General features: G+C 45.5%; 2 protein-coding genes and 1 long non-coding RNA gene across 4 annotated transcripts; all 3 read left to right on the top strand.

Annotated features, from left to right (window-relative positions):
- Nucleotides 1-2,293: 2,293 nt before the first annotated feature.
- Nucleotides 2,294-8,003, top strand: LOC106613144 (CLOCK-interacting pacemaker). 2 transcript variants are annotated; one of them, XM_045724762.1, is made up of 4 exons: nt 2,294-2,586; nt 4,047-4,223; nt 4,808-5,010; nt 6,581-8,003. In XM_045724762.1, exons 2-4 carry the CDS (start codon nt 4,055-4,057, stop codon nt 7,799-7,801), a joined length of 1,593 nt encoding a protein of 530 aa, XP_045580718.1. In that variant the 5' UTR covers nt 2,294-2,586; nt 4,047-4,054; the 3' UTR covers nt 7,802-8,003. The 2 variants fall into 2 exon arrangements, with proteins under 2 accessions (XP_045580718.1, XP_014070593.1); XM_014215118.2 differs by having other exon boundaries at nt 4,808-5,037.
- A 5,342-nt stretch (nt 8,004-13,345) lies between these two features.
- LOC123744752 (uncharacterized) lies at nt 13,346-14,901 on the top strand. The gene is made up of 3 exons (XR_006771221.1): nt 13,346-13,888; nt 14,018-14,284; nt 14,496-14,901. It is a non-coding gene; the product is annotated as an uncharacterized lncRNA (long non-coding RNA).
- Nucleotides 14,902-14,905: 4 nt separating this feature from the next.
- Nucleotides 14,906-15,617, top strand: LOC123724098 (T-cell surface glycoprotein CD1b3; the record flags this gene model as incomplete). Its single annotated transcript, XM_045687027.1, has 2 exons — nt 14,906-15,170; nt 15,341-15,617. Coding segments are annotated over 2 exons (327 nt in total), but the record flags the coding sequence as incomplete, so codon positions are not given.
- Between the last annotated feature and the right edge of the window lie 504 nt (nt 15,618-16,121).

Genomic DNA, 16,121 nt, shown 5'->3' with positions numbered 1-16,121 from the left:
GCTCGGTCCTCTTTTTCCTGTAGTCCACAACATCTCCTTTCTTTTGATCACGTTGAGGGAGAGGTTGTTGTCCTGGCACCATACGGCCAGGTCTCCGTCCTCCTCCCTATAGGCTGTCTCCTCGTTGTCGGTGATCAGGCCTACCACTGTTGTGTCATCTGCAAGCTTAATGATGGTGTTGGAGTTGTGCCTGGCCGTGAAGTCATGAGTGAACAGTGAATACAGGAGAGGACTGAGCACGCACCCCTGAGGGGCCGCTGTGTTGAGGATCAGCGTGGCGGATGTGTTATTACCTACCCTTACCACCTGTGGGTGGCCCGTCAGGAAGTCCAGGATCCAATTGCAGAGGGAGTTGTTTAGTCCCAGGGTCAGTAGCTTTTTGATGAGCTTTGAGGGCACTATGGTGTTGAACGCTGAGCTGTAGTCAATGAATATCATTCCCACATAGGTGTTCCTTTTGTCCAGGTGGGAAAGGGCAGCGTGGAGTGCAATAGAGATTGCATCATCTGTGGATCTGTTGGGGTGGTATGCAAATTGGAGTGGGCCTAGGGTTCCCACATGATAAAATTCATGTTTTGTCAACTCCGGCAGATTTTTGCCTGACATCAACCGTGTCAGTGCTGAAAGATCTGAGAATAGTTGTTTTTGTTTGGGATTTTCAAATTAATAATTGTCCATATTTTACCAATGTTTGTACAAAATTGTTATTTGAGGCCAAAAGTGTCTTGAATATCAATTTATATTTGAAGAAATATGGTCGTCACTGTTGTGCAACATCTGCTTAAACAATTGACGTCTTTGCTGTGCTAGACTTAAGGGATGTTTGCTTTATAAATGTTTTATGTTCTAAATCTAGGAAAAACATGACAAAATTCTAACGAAATTAGCCCTGTGGCATTTAATAGTGCTATAAAACCAAAATGTTTGGAGATTTGTATGACATATTTGAATAATCTAATGTTAGAATTAAATAAAGGCCTTAACACTTGTTGGACATAAATCCAATCGTATTTTATGAAGAAAAAAAGAAAAAGTTGTTCCTTTACATGGTGTGATAGCTCAGCTGGTCCCAAATTTAGCTATTTGTAACTTGTCAGAAATGTCCAGATCAACTAGCTCATGTCAGCTGTTTTTTAAGCTAGGTTTATTAGCTATTAGATTTTGTTGTAATATTTGAGTCACTCATATCACATGAATACATATAATGGAAACATGCAAAGAATAGCAAGAACATTTGCTTTAACAGCGCTAAAGTTCCACTTGTCTTCTGCGGTGACTTTACCCACGCACGGCTACCGCATGTGGAAGTGTGCTACACCACTTGTTCGGGTTTGTCCAGTCTCTCTAACTGAACCATCAGTGCTCTGTCTGCTAGCAGCATGCGCTCGTTTGCCTTACCCCGCCTTCTTAGGCTCTGCTCACGTGCTCGAGCAGACCCGTGGCAGTCATTGGCTGAGAAGCGTTCCATACGTCATATTCTGCCGTACGAGAGCCATGTGGATGTGTGCTGGACCAGCTGACTGATGAACTATGGCACATTTCACATCTGAGAGACACGTGAAATGAAGCAACAATGTAGCATTTCTAATTCACCCTGTAGGGAAGGAAAAACATGTATGCATGTATCTATTTTTAAATCACACCATGTATGTATCTCTTTTTACATGTATCTATTTTTAAATCACACCATGCTTCCCTGTCGTTCTTTTCTCATTAGTCGAGTTGGCAAAGGCCGTTAATTTAGTGTAGCCTAGGGTATAGCAATACAAGTCCAGTAACCCAAAGAAACATGGTATAGAAATGACAGAATAGGTAGAGCTTTGTCCCCATATAATTAGGTAATTTAATAGGATCTCTATCCCTATGATATTCTGACCAAACCTCATCACTGTAGTCACACCTCTGTTAATAATCAAATCCTGACGTTCTCATGCAGTCACATCAGCTCAAAACTCATGCGGTCCCCACCCCTACCTCGTGCTCAGAAAACGAAGTAGTCTTTATTATGCTACATCCTTCCAGATTGCTTGTGCGCTGCCCTTCCGCCCCGATCTCTTAATATCGACGGAAACAGTTTGTCATTCTAGCAAGGGAAGGGTCGTCACTAGTCAGCCACAAAGTCATAAACCCTGAATATTTATTCAATGCATCTTAAAATTCGATTATAAACCTATCTTTAATCTAAACCATTCTCCTACCCTTAAATGACGATTTTTTTCCCATAAATGTTTACAATAGGCCTATAGCCAATTTTGACTTTGTGGCTGTGGTAACTAGTGGAAACCCGCAGGGAGGTCTAGGAGGCGGGGCCATTTTCAGGTTGGGTACCGATTGTCAATTCTGGAACTGGGACTCGTTTTATAGGATCTAACCGTGAGGCTACAGGTAGTCTTCACATCCCGTTAGCTAGTTTATACATTGAATGAGATAGCTATAATAGAAACGCAGCGATAGACACGCATAGATGACGTGACAAGTGAAACGTTGAAAAATAGAGCTAGAAATTAGGTGCTCGAGTCAACAATACGGAGCGCTGTGCAAGTGAAGTGAACCACCAGTGGCAAAGTGTCTAAATTGATATTGGAGGTAAGCTGTTGGTGATTTTTTTTAAATACACTTTGAAACTGAGACTTTTGAAACAATAATTTAATGTGAAGGGTGCACTTGACCACAGTTGCTTTATATGTGGACTTTTTGACCTGATTTAAACCTGCTGACCATGCTTAAGCAAGTATTTAAACATTTGACAAATATAGTTGTCATGTTCTTTGATTTATTTATTAGGCCTAATTATTTCTGACTTATTTCGTGCGTTTTGTATATCGCGTTTGTTAATGTGCAAAGCAATAGAGCAAGTTTGTCTGCTCTGCAGAAGTTGTGATGTTACATAAGGGAAGGGGAGGAGCCGCCAGTTGTGACAGCGCACGTTGGATACACATCGTACACGTTTGTCCTAGTGGCCCTTTGTTTACAAAATAACACCACAGAAAGTTACCTAGAAACAATTGCTTAGTCGGAACGTCATAAACCTGCCATTGGGTATCATCATGTACAAGAAAGTGTCATTTCTCAGGGGGCTATATAGTCCCACAATGTTACTTTGTGCCCCTCTAAAAAGCTTGAGGTGCAAATATTTTTCATTTTGTAAGCTATTGTTTATTACATAGATTTTTAACCTATATTTCTGCTTACAAGTCCCATGACTGACGTAAAGCTGTTCTCCACGAGATAAATGGGTTTTCCGCAACAGTTGAAATTCAGCTGACAGTGTGGGTAGTCTAATGGTCAGAACAGAAAGGATGAGGTCGATCGGGTCAGATTCATGGTGGGACTTTTTTCTATCTCTCTTATCTTGGACATAAGATAGTGTCACTCAAACAGAGAAAATTGAGAGCTTTGGGGAAAGAGAGATGGAGGGAGGAATATCAAATTGTGTAAACATGTCTGTCAGACCAGGGTTGACCTATAGGGTGACACAGTGTTACATAAAGAACCACATTTGCATCCACATACAGTATATTGCTCTAAAGACTAATCCCACACACATGAATGTGCTAAATCACTTCTGAAGCTCTCATGATCATATCCATGGTAATCACCATGATTTAACGTCTCCCATCATGCCTGGTCAACACATGCAAAAATGGTGTATTTTGTCATGGTGGTGTTTAATTCGTGGGTGGATGTGATATTACCAAACACACACACATAGCACCCCCCTATTCTCCCGACACGCACGTACAGTCCACACACACGGGATCCTGATGTATCTAGGAGTGAAGAGGAGGAGCCAGGCAAAGGGAATGGGCTGTGGAGGGAGAAGTGACTAAGGAGGAGGAGCTAAATCAGAGATTATGTATCCAGCAGCATAATGTCATTTCAACACCTAAAAATATTCAGTGAGGAGTTTTTGATTTTTTTCTGCAACTTGGAGCCAAGGTGTTTCTATTTTTATGACAGTAGCTTTTTGAAGTACCATAGGCTGATGCATTTTAAAACATATTCCAGGGAAATGTTACTCAGTGGTGTATTTGGTTCTCCACCAGGACGCAGTATGCCTCTGGAACAGGCTTGTCTAAGTGGGCGAGAGCCACGTGCATCCAGTAAGAATGCTGAGGACAGGAGCAACGCTGCCACCCTGCTGGCCTCAAGGAGTACTGCAGACACAGAGTCCAACAGAAGAGGCTCTCGCTGCGGCTCTGAAAAAGATTCTGGATATTCGGGTGAGGGAGAACGTTCCGGACACTCACTCGCCCCAAAATGTGTCACTCACCCACCCCCTCGCTCTTTCTCACTCAATGTGTTTCCTGTAAACTCTCACACTGCCAGACTGTGTGACCCTCATGAGTCATGACACATAGGGTCACACAGTGTTACCCAGGCCAGGCAGTGCAAGTCACAGCTTCCAATAGGATGAATTACTGACTACACTATGACAAGTATGTGATGTGCAACCAATCAGTCTGAGGTGTTGTATTCCTAGATAGAGAAGGACACACGTGTAGTCTACATGCTCACTGGCCCTCTACTCAGTAGTATTGCTGATAGAATTCCATGAATTCCTTCATGAGGAGTACTAGTTTACTGTCCTTGATGACGTGTGAGTATGACCTCACAGGTACACATGACTCACTCAGTAACCAGCGGGAAACGGTATAAAAAGAATTGTGTGTCACATTTCTTGTGAGGACAGCTCCCATCCCCCCCTGTATTCCCCTTCAATCCGTCTGTATTTCTTCAATTCTTTACACTCATCTCTTCCTTTAACTTGCTTCTCTCTCTCTCCCCCCTTCTTCCTCTCCTCCAGACAACAACAGCTGCACAGACTGGCTCCATGCGGATAGAGAGGACCAGGGCAGCAGCGTGTTAGAGCCCAGGGGAAGGGAGGGTCTTCAGAGCCAGGTCAAGCCCGAGCAGGCCCCTCTCCAGGGGAATCACATCCTGGTCCCCAGCTTCGGAAGCCCTGACCTCACCCCCATCTTCATCATCAAGAACGTGGTGCTCAAACAGGTGAAAGAGGTGGGAGGCAGGCTTGAGGTCAGTTCCATTTCAGTAGTCAATTGAGAAAGTAAACCAAATTTTCCAATTAAAAAATGTTCCTAATTGAATAGCATTGAAGAGGTGGCAGGACTAGAGCATGAAACTGTGAAGAAAGACATGGCAGGAGGTGGCCAATCATAGGACAGCAAAACTAAACAGAGTAACAAATAAAAAGGAGAAATACATACAGAAATAGAGGAGACAGGTGAAGGAGGAAGAGGAGGGGACAGGCGGAGGAGGAAGAGGAGGGGACAGGCGGAAGAGGAAGAGGAGGGGACAGGCGGAGGAGGAAGAGGAAGAGGAGGGGACATGCAGAGGAGGAGGAGGAGGGGACAGGCAGAGGAGGAGGAGCAAGAGGGGACAGGTGGAGGAGGAAGAGGTGGTGACAGGTGGAAGAGGAAGTGACAAGGATAGGTGGGGGAGGAAGACAAGGTGATAGGGACAGGTGTATGAGGAAGTGGAGGGGACAGGTAGATGAGGAGGAGTAGATAGATGGAGGAGGTGACAGGGACATGTGGAGGAGGAAGAGGAGAGGGGGTGACAGGGACAGGTGTATGAGGAGGTGACAGGAAGATGAGGTGACAGATGGAGGAGGAAGAGGAGGTGACAAGTGGAAGAGGAGGTGACAGGTACAGGTGGAGGTGTCAGGTACAGGTGGAGGAGGTGACAGGGACAGGTGGAGGAGGAAGAGGAGGTGACAAGTGGAAGAGGAGGTTACAGGTACAGGTGGTTGAGGTGTCGGGGACAGGTGGTTGAGGTGTCGGGGACAGGTGGTTGAGGTGTCGGGGACAGGTGGTTGAGGTGTCGGGGACAGGTGGTTGAGGTGTCGGGGACAGGTGAGTGAGGTGTCGGGGACAGGTAGGTGAGGTGTCGGGGACAGGTGGTTGAGGTGTCGGGGACAGGTGGTTGAGGTGTCAGGGACAGGTGGTTGAGGTGTCGGGGACAGGAGGTTGAGGTGACAGGGACAGGTGGAGGAGGAAGAGGAGGGTACCGGTAGATGAGGAGGAGTAAACTGGTACAGGAGGAGGAGGAAGAGGAGGTGACAGGAAGAGGAGTTGACAGGAGGTGGAGGAGGAAGAGGAGTGGACAGGTACAGGTTGAGGAAGAGGAGTGGACAGGTACAGGTTGAGAAGGAAGAGGTGACAGGTGGAGTAGGAAGAGAAGGTGACAGGGACAGGTGGAGTAGGAAGAGAAGGTGACAGGGAAAGGTGGAAGAGGTGACAGGGACGGGAGGAAGAGGAGGTGATGGGGACAGGTGGAGGTGGAAGAGGGGGTTACAGGTGGAGGAGGAAGAGGAGGTGATGGGGACAGAGTGTGAGGAAGAAAGCATCTGGAAATGAGATGTCTGATAAATGTCACCAAATGATTTTAGGGATGTATTTGATGACACCAGACTCATCCTTGTTCACAATCCTCTTACAGCAAGTCCGCTCAAATAAGTTGCCCTTTTCTTTACAGTTTGTGTTAACAGAGTTGCCTCTCTTTCTCTCATCTTCCCTTCATCTTTCCTTTCTTTTTGGCTTTAATTACCCCCTCCCAGAATGACTCAGACCATCACCTCCAGAACCAGCTAAACTGGGAGAACAGAGAAGGAAGTCCCAATGACTCTGGCCCCTGTCATGTGATCCTGGTCCAGCAGCCCAGTGAAGCCTCGGCCTCACCCGCATCCCCAAAGCCCAACAGAACACAGTCCTGGAGATCTGACAGCACAGCTATGAAAACAAAAAGCAGAACCTACCTGCCCATTCTTAAGTCCTACCCTCGTATCGCCCCCCATCCCAGTAAGAAGCCATCAGACAAGACCCCAGTGGACCCCCATGGTAAGGGGACTGGCAGGGAGGACCAGAGTCAGGACAAGAGGATGTGTACAGAGGACAAGAGGGATGAGGTGTCCACTACTACTCACTTACTGACACCATCCAGAAAACATATCCGCAAGCAGCCAGACCCCAATAGAAGCCTGTCCCACTGGAGGAGCCCTGCCTCATCCCACTCCCCCAGCCCTCGCTCTCCCTCCACACTTTCCAGCTTTGTCTCCTGCTCTATGTCCAGCTCCGACACCACCACCGCCTCCTCCTACTCCTCTTCCGGTGGCTCCTCTCCCCCCTCGGCCAGCAGGTGGCCCCGCAGGCACGGTCCAGGCCTGTCCCTGTTAAGTGCGGCTCGCGACAGGCGCTTCCTGAACACAGTGGGCATCCTAAGCCAGTCAGGCCTGCTTGACATCACGCTGCGGACCCAGGACCTCCTCCGCCAGAGCAACGCCACAGACCGAGACATCGCCCAGCTCCGCCAGCACACACAGCTGCTGTATCAGGCCGCCAACCACCACAACAACCCCTATAACAATGACCCTGATAATAACGACCCCAATGCCAACACAGCCAACGCGGGCTGGGAGAGGATACACCAGGCTATGGCTCAGTCAGGCTGCTACCCCAGCCTCAAGAACCTGGGGAGTGAAGAGGATCACAACAGTTATAGTCCAGAGCCAGGAGTGGGAGGGAACGCCAGTTTCAAGAGGGATTCAGTTGGCTGTAATATTGCCACTCATGCCCACAATGGGGTGGAGGCCCTGGTCCCAGCCTCGCCCCTCCTGGCCCCCATGTCAGATCTGCTCCCACAGTACTGCGCTGTTTCCCTGTCACAGCATTCTCCAGTCAGCATCACCACGTCCTGCTCTCGCTCGGGGCAGGCCAGTGCCAAACCCCCTGAGACAGTCACCATCATGCCCCCTGACAGTTCCACCCATGGTGTTCTCTAGCACCTGCCCAAGGAAAGGCAGGGCAACTGGCCAGTTTGTAACCCTCTAACAGTCACTTCACTTCACTTCAGCTCCAACGAACCCAAAGTATGTAGTCTGTTTAGTAACATGTTTCTGACGGTTACCCCAACAGAGACATTAATGCAGTGAGGGAAAAAAGTATTTGATCCCCTGCTGATTTTGTACATTTGCACACTGACAAAGAAATAATCACTCTATCATTTTAATGGTAGGTTTATTTGAACAGTGAGAGACAGAATAACAACAAAAAAATCCAGAAAAATGCATGTCAAAAATTTTATAAATGGATTTGCATTTTAATGAGGGAAATAAGTATTTGACCCTTCTGCAAAACATGACTTAGTACTTGGTGGCAAAACCCTTGTTGGCAATCACAGAGGTCAGACGTTTCTTGTAGTTGGCCACCAGGTTTGCACACATCTCAGGAGGGATTTTGTCCCACTCCTCTTTGCAGATCTTCTCCAAGTCATTAAGGCTTCAAGCTGACGTTTGGCAACTCGATCCTTCAGCTCCCTCCACATATTTTCTATGGGATTAAGGTCTGGAGACTGGCTAGGCCACTCCAGGACCTTAATGTGCTTCTTCTTGAGCCACTCCTTTGTTGCCTTGGCTGTGTGTTTGGGGTCATTGTCATGCTGGAATACCCATCCACGACCCATTTTCAATGTCCTGGCTGAAGGAAGGAGGTTCTCACACAAGATTTGACGGTACAATGGCCCCGTCCATCGTCCCTTTGATGCGATGAAGTTGTCCTGTCCCCTTAGCAGAAAATCACCCCCAAAGCATAATGTTTCCACCTCCATGTTTGACGGTGGGGATGGTGTTCTTGGGGTCATAGGCAGCATTCCTCCTCCAAACACAGCAAGTTGAGTTGATGCCAAAGAGCTCCATTTTGGTCTCATATGACCACAACACTTTCACCCAGTTGTCCTCTGAATCATTCAGATGTTCATTGGCAAACTTCAGACGGGCATGTATATGTGCTTTCTTGAGCAGGGGGACCTTGCGGACGCTGCAGGATTTCAGTCCTTCACGGCGTAGTGTGTTACCAATTGTTTTCTTGGTGATTATGGTCCCAGCTGCCTTGAGGTCATTGACAAGATCCTCCCGTGTAGTTCTGGGCTGATTCCTCATCATTCTCATGATCATTGCAACCCCACGAGGTGAGATCTTGCATGGAGCCCCAGGCCGAGGGAGATTGACAGTTTTTTGTGTTTCTTCCATTTGCGAATAATCACACCAAATGTTGTCACCTTCTCATCAAGCTGCTGGGCGATGGTCTTGTAGCCCATTCCAGCCTTGAGTAGGTCTACAATCTTGTCCCTGACATCCATGGAGAGCTCTTTGGTCTTGGCCATGGTGGAGAGTTTGGAATCTGATTGATTGATTGCTTCTGTGGACAGGTGTCTTTTTTACAGGTAACAAGCTGAGGTTAGGAGCACTCCCTTTAAGAGTGTGGTCATAATCTCAGCACGTTACCTGTATAAAAGACACCTGGGAGCCAGAAATCTTAATACTTATTTCCCTCATTAAAATGCTAATCAAATTATAACATTATTGACATGCGTTTTTCTGGATTTTTTTGTTGTTATTCTGTCTCTCACTGTTCAAATAAACCTACCATTAAAATGATAGACTGATAATTTCTTTGTCAGTGGGCAAACGTACAAAATCAGCAGGGGATCAAATACTTTTTTCCCTCACCGTAGCCTCCCAAACAAAGACAATATGTTTTGGCCTCTTCTTCAAAGTCTGCTTTTGGAAATTCCTAGAGAGGCTGAGGGGAAGAGGTTGAAGGTTTAATGATGCGTGAGACAATGTCGACACGGACAGCACTATGCTACACTGTATATTTCTGCACAGCGTCTGAATGCTACTCATTGCCTGCCATAAAAACTCAGCTTCAGTGTACGTTTTCAGTGAGCTGAATATCAAGACGTGCATTTTGATAAACTTCACTCCGTATAGAGAAATTATACTGACAATGTACATTCTTTTTGTATTTGCCATATATAAAACAGACTGACCAGGTAAATCCAGGTGAAAGTTATGATCCCTTATTGATGTCATCTGTTAAATACACCTCAATCAGTTAGTGTAGATGAAGGGGAGAACACAGGTTAAAGAAGGATTTTTATGTGCCTCTGAATATTTAAGTGCCTTTGAACAACGGGGTATGGTAGTAGGTGCCAGGCGCACCGGTTTGAGTGTGTCAAGAACTGCAACGCTGCTGGGTTTTTCACGCTCAACAGTTTCCCATGTGTATCAAGAATGGTTCACCACCCAAAGGACATCCAGCCAACTTGACACAACTGTGTGATACATTGGAGTCAACATGGGCCAGCATCCCTGTGGAACGCTTTCCACTCCTTTTAGAGTCCATGCCCTGATGAATTGAGGCTGTTCTGAAGGCACAAGGGGGTGGAACTCAATATTCCTAATGTGTTGCACAGTCTGTGTATAACCGTATGGTATGGTTAAACATGCCATTGAAACACAAAAGTCTATCTCATTCAGGATCTTGAAGATCCTACCAGGGAATTATGTATTAACATTGGTCTTTGATTGTTTGTTTTAGTATTGACAAAACCAGGTGTGTATGTGTTTTGCTTCTTGAGTCTTATCTAAGGGAATGCCAGTACACACATTTCTATGTGACATAAAGACAAACAGTTTATTTTTTAATCTACTTTCATTTGTGTTTTTAGATAAGCATAATTTTGGGGGGAATTCATAAATGTTTCTGATGTCTAAGGATTATAAAAATGTAATTGAAGGATAAGGTTGAGGCAAAGCACTAATTTACATCACAAAAATGCTATTAGTTAAATTGGCCAAAAATGGTCTTTCATAATAAGAAACTGACAGAATGAGATGACCTTTTAATAGTGACTACAACTGCTACCATGTAAACTGGAGTGACTTCAGAAAGGTACGTCATGAGCTGCCAGTAACCCATGTTAAACCTTGAGTGGGGACAGTTGAAAGAACATTGTGTTTTGTTTAATACAATGACAATCTGCAGTGACTCTAGGTTGCTCGCTCTGTGCTTGGGCTATGTTCTTTCAAATGCATTGTGGTGACACACTGTTCAAATATGGAACATGATGACACTGTATTGAAACATGCACCGTTGTTCATTATCAATGGTATTCTCTCAACATGTTGGATACAAAAGTTCAGCTAGGTGTTGTGTTAAGATAAATTATCAGTATACAAACAACTTTGACACAGAAGCTTTTCTAGGTGTGTGTCATTTCATTTGTCTGTGGTTTCCCCTGCTGCGGTCACGAGTACCTCCATCTCTGCTCCAGAGGTCATGTGCTCTGGCTTAGTCTTTCTCTTCCGGGTCAACGGGAGGTCATGGTCTGGCCGACACAGGTGGAGGAAACGCTGGTGAGTTGAGGGGAAAGTCAGCACATCAACATGTCAAAACTTGAATGTTTAATGATTTAAGTGAATTAGTTGGTTTCTTCAATACTTTATGGTCATTTTGCAGTGAATAAATTATACCTACCCATTCAGTTTACAAAGATAATTTCAGATCTATAAGTCCTCCAATTTGATCCTTTAAACATAATTATCCTATGACCAATCCATGAAGAAAACCGCGTTTGAACACCGGTCACAGGTCAGTCCCACTCTCACCTCTCTAAGACTGCCTGTCCCGGTGCAGATCTGCAGCAGGGCCCACACTGGGACCAGGACGATGGAGGAGAGGGCCAACAGCCAGCCCAGAACATGCACCCATCCAGGGTACACATACCAGCGGTTGAAGGTCAGGTGCTGGTACTCCACCAGAGAGCAGATAAACAACACCTGGGAGAGACGAGAGGAAATTAGGATTTCTTCAACATCAAGATATGCTTTTAACATTTAAAGTAACTCCAGATCAGTCATTTTTGTTGCTGTTGAGAACACTACCATCATTTCATCTCTCGAAGACGTGAGCATGTGAATAGTTGCTTGTGTAAAGCAAGTGAAAGTTCATGCAACAGGTCCCATTCTGCTTTATTGCTGAGCTGCGATGAATTTGTAACCTATTGCATTGTGATAGTGTCATCTCTTGGTGTCTTATAGAATTGCACAACCTTGAGTCCTGCATGCCATTACTGTCCATCAAAGCCTGAAACTCACCAGGGAAACCAGAGGGATCATGTAGAGCCAGAAGAGCTTGAAGACAGGGTTAGGCCTCATCCCTGTCGTGTCCTCTATCACACCATACACTCTACCCAATCTAACCCACCAGGTGCAGAGACAGAGACATGTTAATGTGTCCGAGTGGCACAGCAGTCTAAGGCACTGCATCTCAGTGCAAGAGGTGTCACTACAGTCCCTGGTTCGATTCCAGATGCAATTGGACCAGCGTTGGCTGGGGTAGGCCGTCATTGTAAATAAGAATTTACCTAGTTAAATAAAATAAATATCTAGATGTTGGCATGTTGCATTGATATCACGTTTATCATCTCAATAAGATTGATAGTGGAATGATACTGGTTTGTGTTTATATAGGATTCTATGGCACCACAGTGTTTATATGTATGTTTTATATATATTGTATTGGACATAAAAGAGGGCATACAATCATTGACAGAAATATATTCCAGGTTAGTTCACAAGCGTTTCGCTACACCCGCAATAACATCTGCTAAACACAGGTATGTGACCAATATAATTCGATTAGCCTCACCAAATATCCATTCCATGGCCTCGAACACAGAGAAGAAGAGCAGACGGGTTCCGTTACAGGCATAGTAGTCAAACAACTGGAACACATACATCCCACCCTGGGGACAGGAGAAGAGAGGTTTGAGTAGATCACACACACACACACACACACAGTGAGAGAGAGACACAGCGAGAGGGGTGAGACACAGCAGCACCTGACACTGCCCACCTCTATACCCCCCAGATGACCAGCACATGCAGCCTAGAGAAAGAGACTGGTAGAGATTGTACACAAACAAACATTGTCTTTAATGTTGTGGCCAACTGGAAGATGTTGAATCCATGTTGAATCCGTAAACTTCTCCCAGAATTCAGTGGCTGCAAAGGTTGAGTTCATCTGTCTGGTTTGAGAGTGGAAGTCAACACAGGCCTCTAATCAGGTAGAGAGAACATAATGTATGATACATGCGTTTAAATGGTCTAAGTTCCTCATTTGTTCAGCTGATCATCATTTGAATAACCAGTGCACCTTCTCCTTCATGGACTCACCTCCACCATTTTTGTAGCAGAGGTAGGGGAACTTCCACACGTTACCTAGGCCCATCACGTTCCCTGCTGCGGCCAGGAGAAACTCTTTCTCGCTGCCCCAGTGACCTCTCTCCTCCATCTTCACCTTCGCTAATCCGTCCTTCCCTGCACATCCCTGCTTCACCATCACCAACATTTCCTTCTGATCCAGGTCGTCATCCTTTCTTTTCCTTTTGTTCCGTCTCTCCCATGTGTCTGTCCGTCCATTGTGTTCTGAACGCTGGTATCTATTCCAAGTTCAGCCAGCGTGACTGAAGCAGCATGAGTCTGAAATGTACTCATTGACTCAGACAGACACATTTCAACTGCTACCGTTGAGTTTGGACGACTACAATCCTTCAATAAGTTACTGAGGCCTGAAAGGACCCTACTCAAAGACATGGGCTCTAGAGTACATCAATAAGTTAGCATGATGACAATTTACAAACAGGGAGGAATTCCATCTCCTTGCACTCATGAAGTTGTTTATTTCATTGAAATCAAAGGGGCTTTTGCTTTGTCTCAACGATTAACACTGTGCCGTTCGTTATGTTTAACAGTGCGAGCATGATTCTTGACAGAAATGAAGGGTAAATTCCTAACGTGCCAAACCTGTCTGCTGTACGTGTGTGAGTAAAACTGTGATGCCATCTTTGCAAGGGACCAACCAGTATGTTGTACAACAAGGTAATCAGGCTGTGTCAACAAACCCACAGAAACAAAAGTGTGAATGGAAACTCGTCTCTTCACACTCAAGGTGCATACATCCATCTTTAGATGAAGCGTATCTTGATTTGGGCTCTGCTTTGCAGCCATACTATACTATATCAGGTGAGTACATTTAAGGACATTTACATGACACGTATTCTTTACCTATTTACTGTATATTAATCATATTAACCATATCTTTGCACAACATATTTCAAATTAAATATTCTCTCTGTATGTTCTGTTTTGCAGATGCTCAGATCCTCCACTTACATCACATAGGGTCAGAGGGTGTGGCAGGTCTGCCAGAATTCATGGGGTCGTGGAGTGTAGATGACAAAACCATCCTCCAGTATGACAGTAACACCATGCACATGGACGCTGACGCCCCAATACCTGATTGGCTCAGCAGCAACTAGGGTCCCTCTCATTGGAGGAGAATGAACTTCATCTCCAGAATGATTCGCAGGTTTTTGGCTATCACCTTGACTATGATTGAGCAGCATGATAACCTTACAGGTGAGTGCTGTCGACTCAATGCGTTTGTATATCCATTATATTATAATGATTATCTCATAATCTTGTCTATTTATTTACAAAATCACCATTTATACAATGGGATGTTTTTTTATTTTCTGTATTCTTTCAATTTCATAGAAACTGTCTGTATTTAAACCTTAATATATATTCCTGAACTCCACAAAGATGATACTAATTCAATTTCATGAAGCTTCCCCTCATCAGGCTCGGCTCTTCCAAACTCAAGACTACTGCAAACTGAACCCTGATGGTACAGTGCACACCTCTGTCAGCCATGGCTACAACAGGAGGGATTTTGTGACCTTTGTCATCCCAGCCAGGACGTGGGCGGCTGCAGTCCCTCAAGCTGTCCACTTGGTAAAGTGTAGAGCCAATAAAGCATTTGATCGGGAGAGCCTTTACTACCACTACAACTATGAGTGAATGGAACGGCTAAAGACCATTTTGAAGTACGCACAACAAAAAAATGTAGACAGACAGTATAGAATTCTTGAAATGCAAATTATGTCAGTGGTAGAGACAATGTTGACAACACTGAACGTTGAGGTGGCTTGATCACAGCTGGCCTTCTCGCAGTCCCTGAGTTAAGTGTTATTGAGAGAAGAGGCCTCACGGATACCCTCCAAGGTGGAGGTCGCGTGTCATGTGACAGGGTTCTACCCTTGGGCGGTGCAGGTGGAGTGGTTGGGGGCAGAGGGGCTTCCCATGGTAGACGGGGTGAGCAGTGGGGAGGTGCTGCCCAACGGAGACGGCTCGTACCAGCTGAGGAAGAGCCTGACTGTCCTACAGGAAGCCCAGGACACCCAGAGCTACAGCTGCCTGGTGCTCCACAGCAGTGTAGCTGGGAACATCACACTAACCTGGGGTAAGGGAACATGCCTTTGTGATAATTTTCCATTTGATTGTTGAGTAAGGAACAGACTGTTACCTATGAGGAAAATGTTATATAAAAGTGTAACCTATGTTTACCTCAGGGTAAAACGCTAATTTAACACTTTGAAATGACCTGTCTTCTCTTTATATCTATGTCCACAGTTCTCAAGACCCGATCCAGCTTCTGGAGGGACAGAATCGTAACAATGATTGGCTGTCTATAGTTTCTGACTGTTGTTCTGTTGTGGAAGAGAGGAGGCGCAGTCAGAGAGACCTCCACTGTGACTCCCAAGTCTGACCACGGCATGATCCAGTCCTCATAGCAGGTAATGTCTCAACGTCAACAGTGAAGAGGCAACTCCGGGATGTTGCAAAGAAAAAGCCATATCTCAGACTGGCCAATAAAAATAAAAGATTAAGATCGTCAAAAGAAAACAGACACTGGACAAAGGAACTCGCTGTTGATGTTGAGACTGGTGTTTTGTGGGTACTATTTAATGAAGCTGCCGGTTGAGGACTTGTGAGGCATCTGTTTCTCTATTGCACTCCACACTGCCCTTTCACACCTGGAGAAAAATAACATCAATGTGAGAATGCTATTCATTGACTACAGCTCAGCGTTCAAAACCATAGTGCCCTCAAATCTCGACAATAAGCTAAGGACCCTGGGACTAAACACCTAGTTCATCACTGGGGACAAGCTTCCTGCCGTCCAGGACCTCTGTCAGTGGAAGGCCCAAAAAATTGTCAAAGACTCCAGCCACCCTAATCATAGACTGTTCTCTCTGATACCGCATGGCAAGTGGTACCGGAACGCCAAGTCTAGGTCCAAAAGGCTTCTTAACAGCTTCTACCCCCAAGCCATGAAACTCCTGAACATCTAATCAAATGGCTACACAGACTATTTGCATTGCCCCCCCACCACCTTCTGTGCTGCTGCTAC

The sequence above is a fragment of the Salmo salar genome, chromosome ssa09 (assembly GCF_905237065.1).
Source record: "Salmo salar chromosome ssa09, Ssal_v3.1, whole genome shotgun sequence".
In the NCBI taxonomy this organism is placed as follows: domain Eukaryota; kingdom Metazoa; phylum Chordata; class Actinopteri; order Salmoniformes; family Salmonidae; genus Salmo; species Salmo salar.
The sequence above is the reverse complement of the archived record's forward strand: the minus strand, read 5'-3'. Positions and strand labels throughout refer to the sequence as shown.

Excerpts from the sequence above, each read along its gene's own strand:
- LOC106613144 (XM_014215118.2), top strand. The coding sequence starts at position 4,055 with ATGCCTCTGGAACAGGCTTGTCTAAGTGGGCGAGAGCCACGTGCATCC. Across the intron at positions 4,224-4,807 it reads AAAAGATTCTGGATATTCGG|ACAACAACAGCTGCACAGAC; the intron begins GTGAGGGAGAAC and ends CCTCTCCTCCAG. Across the intron at positions 5,038-6,580 it reads AGGTGGGAGGCAGGCTTGAG|AATGACTCAGACCATCACCT; the intron begins GTCAGTTCCATT and ends ACCCCCTCCCAG.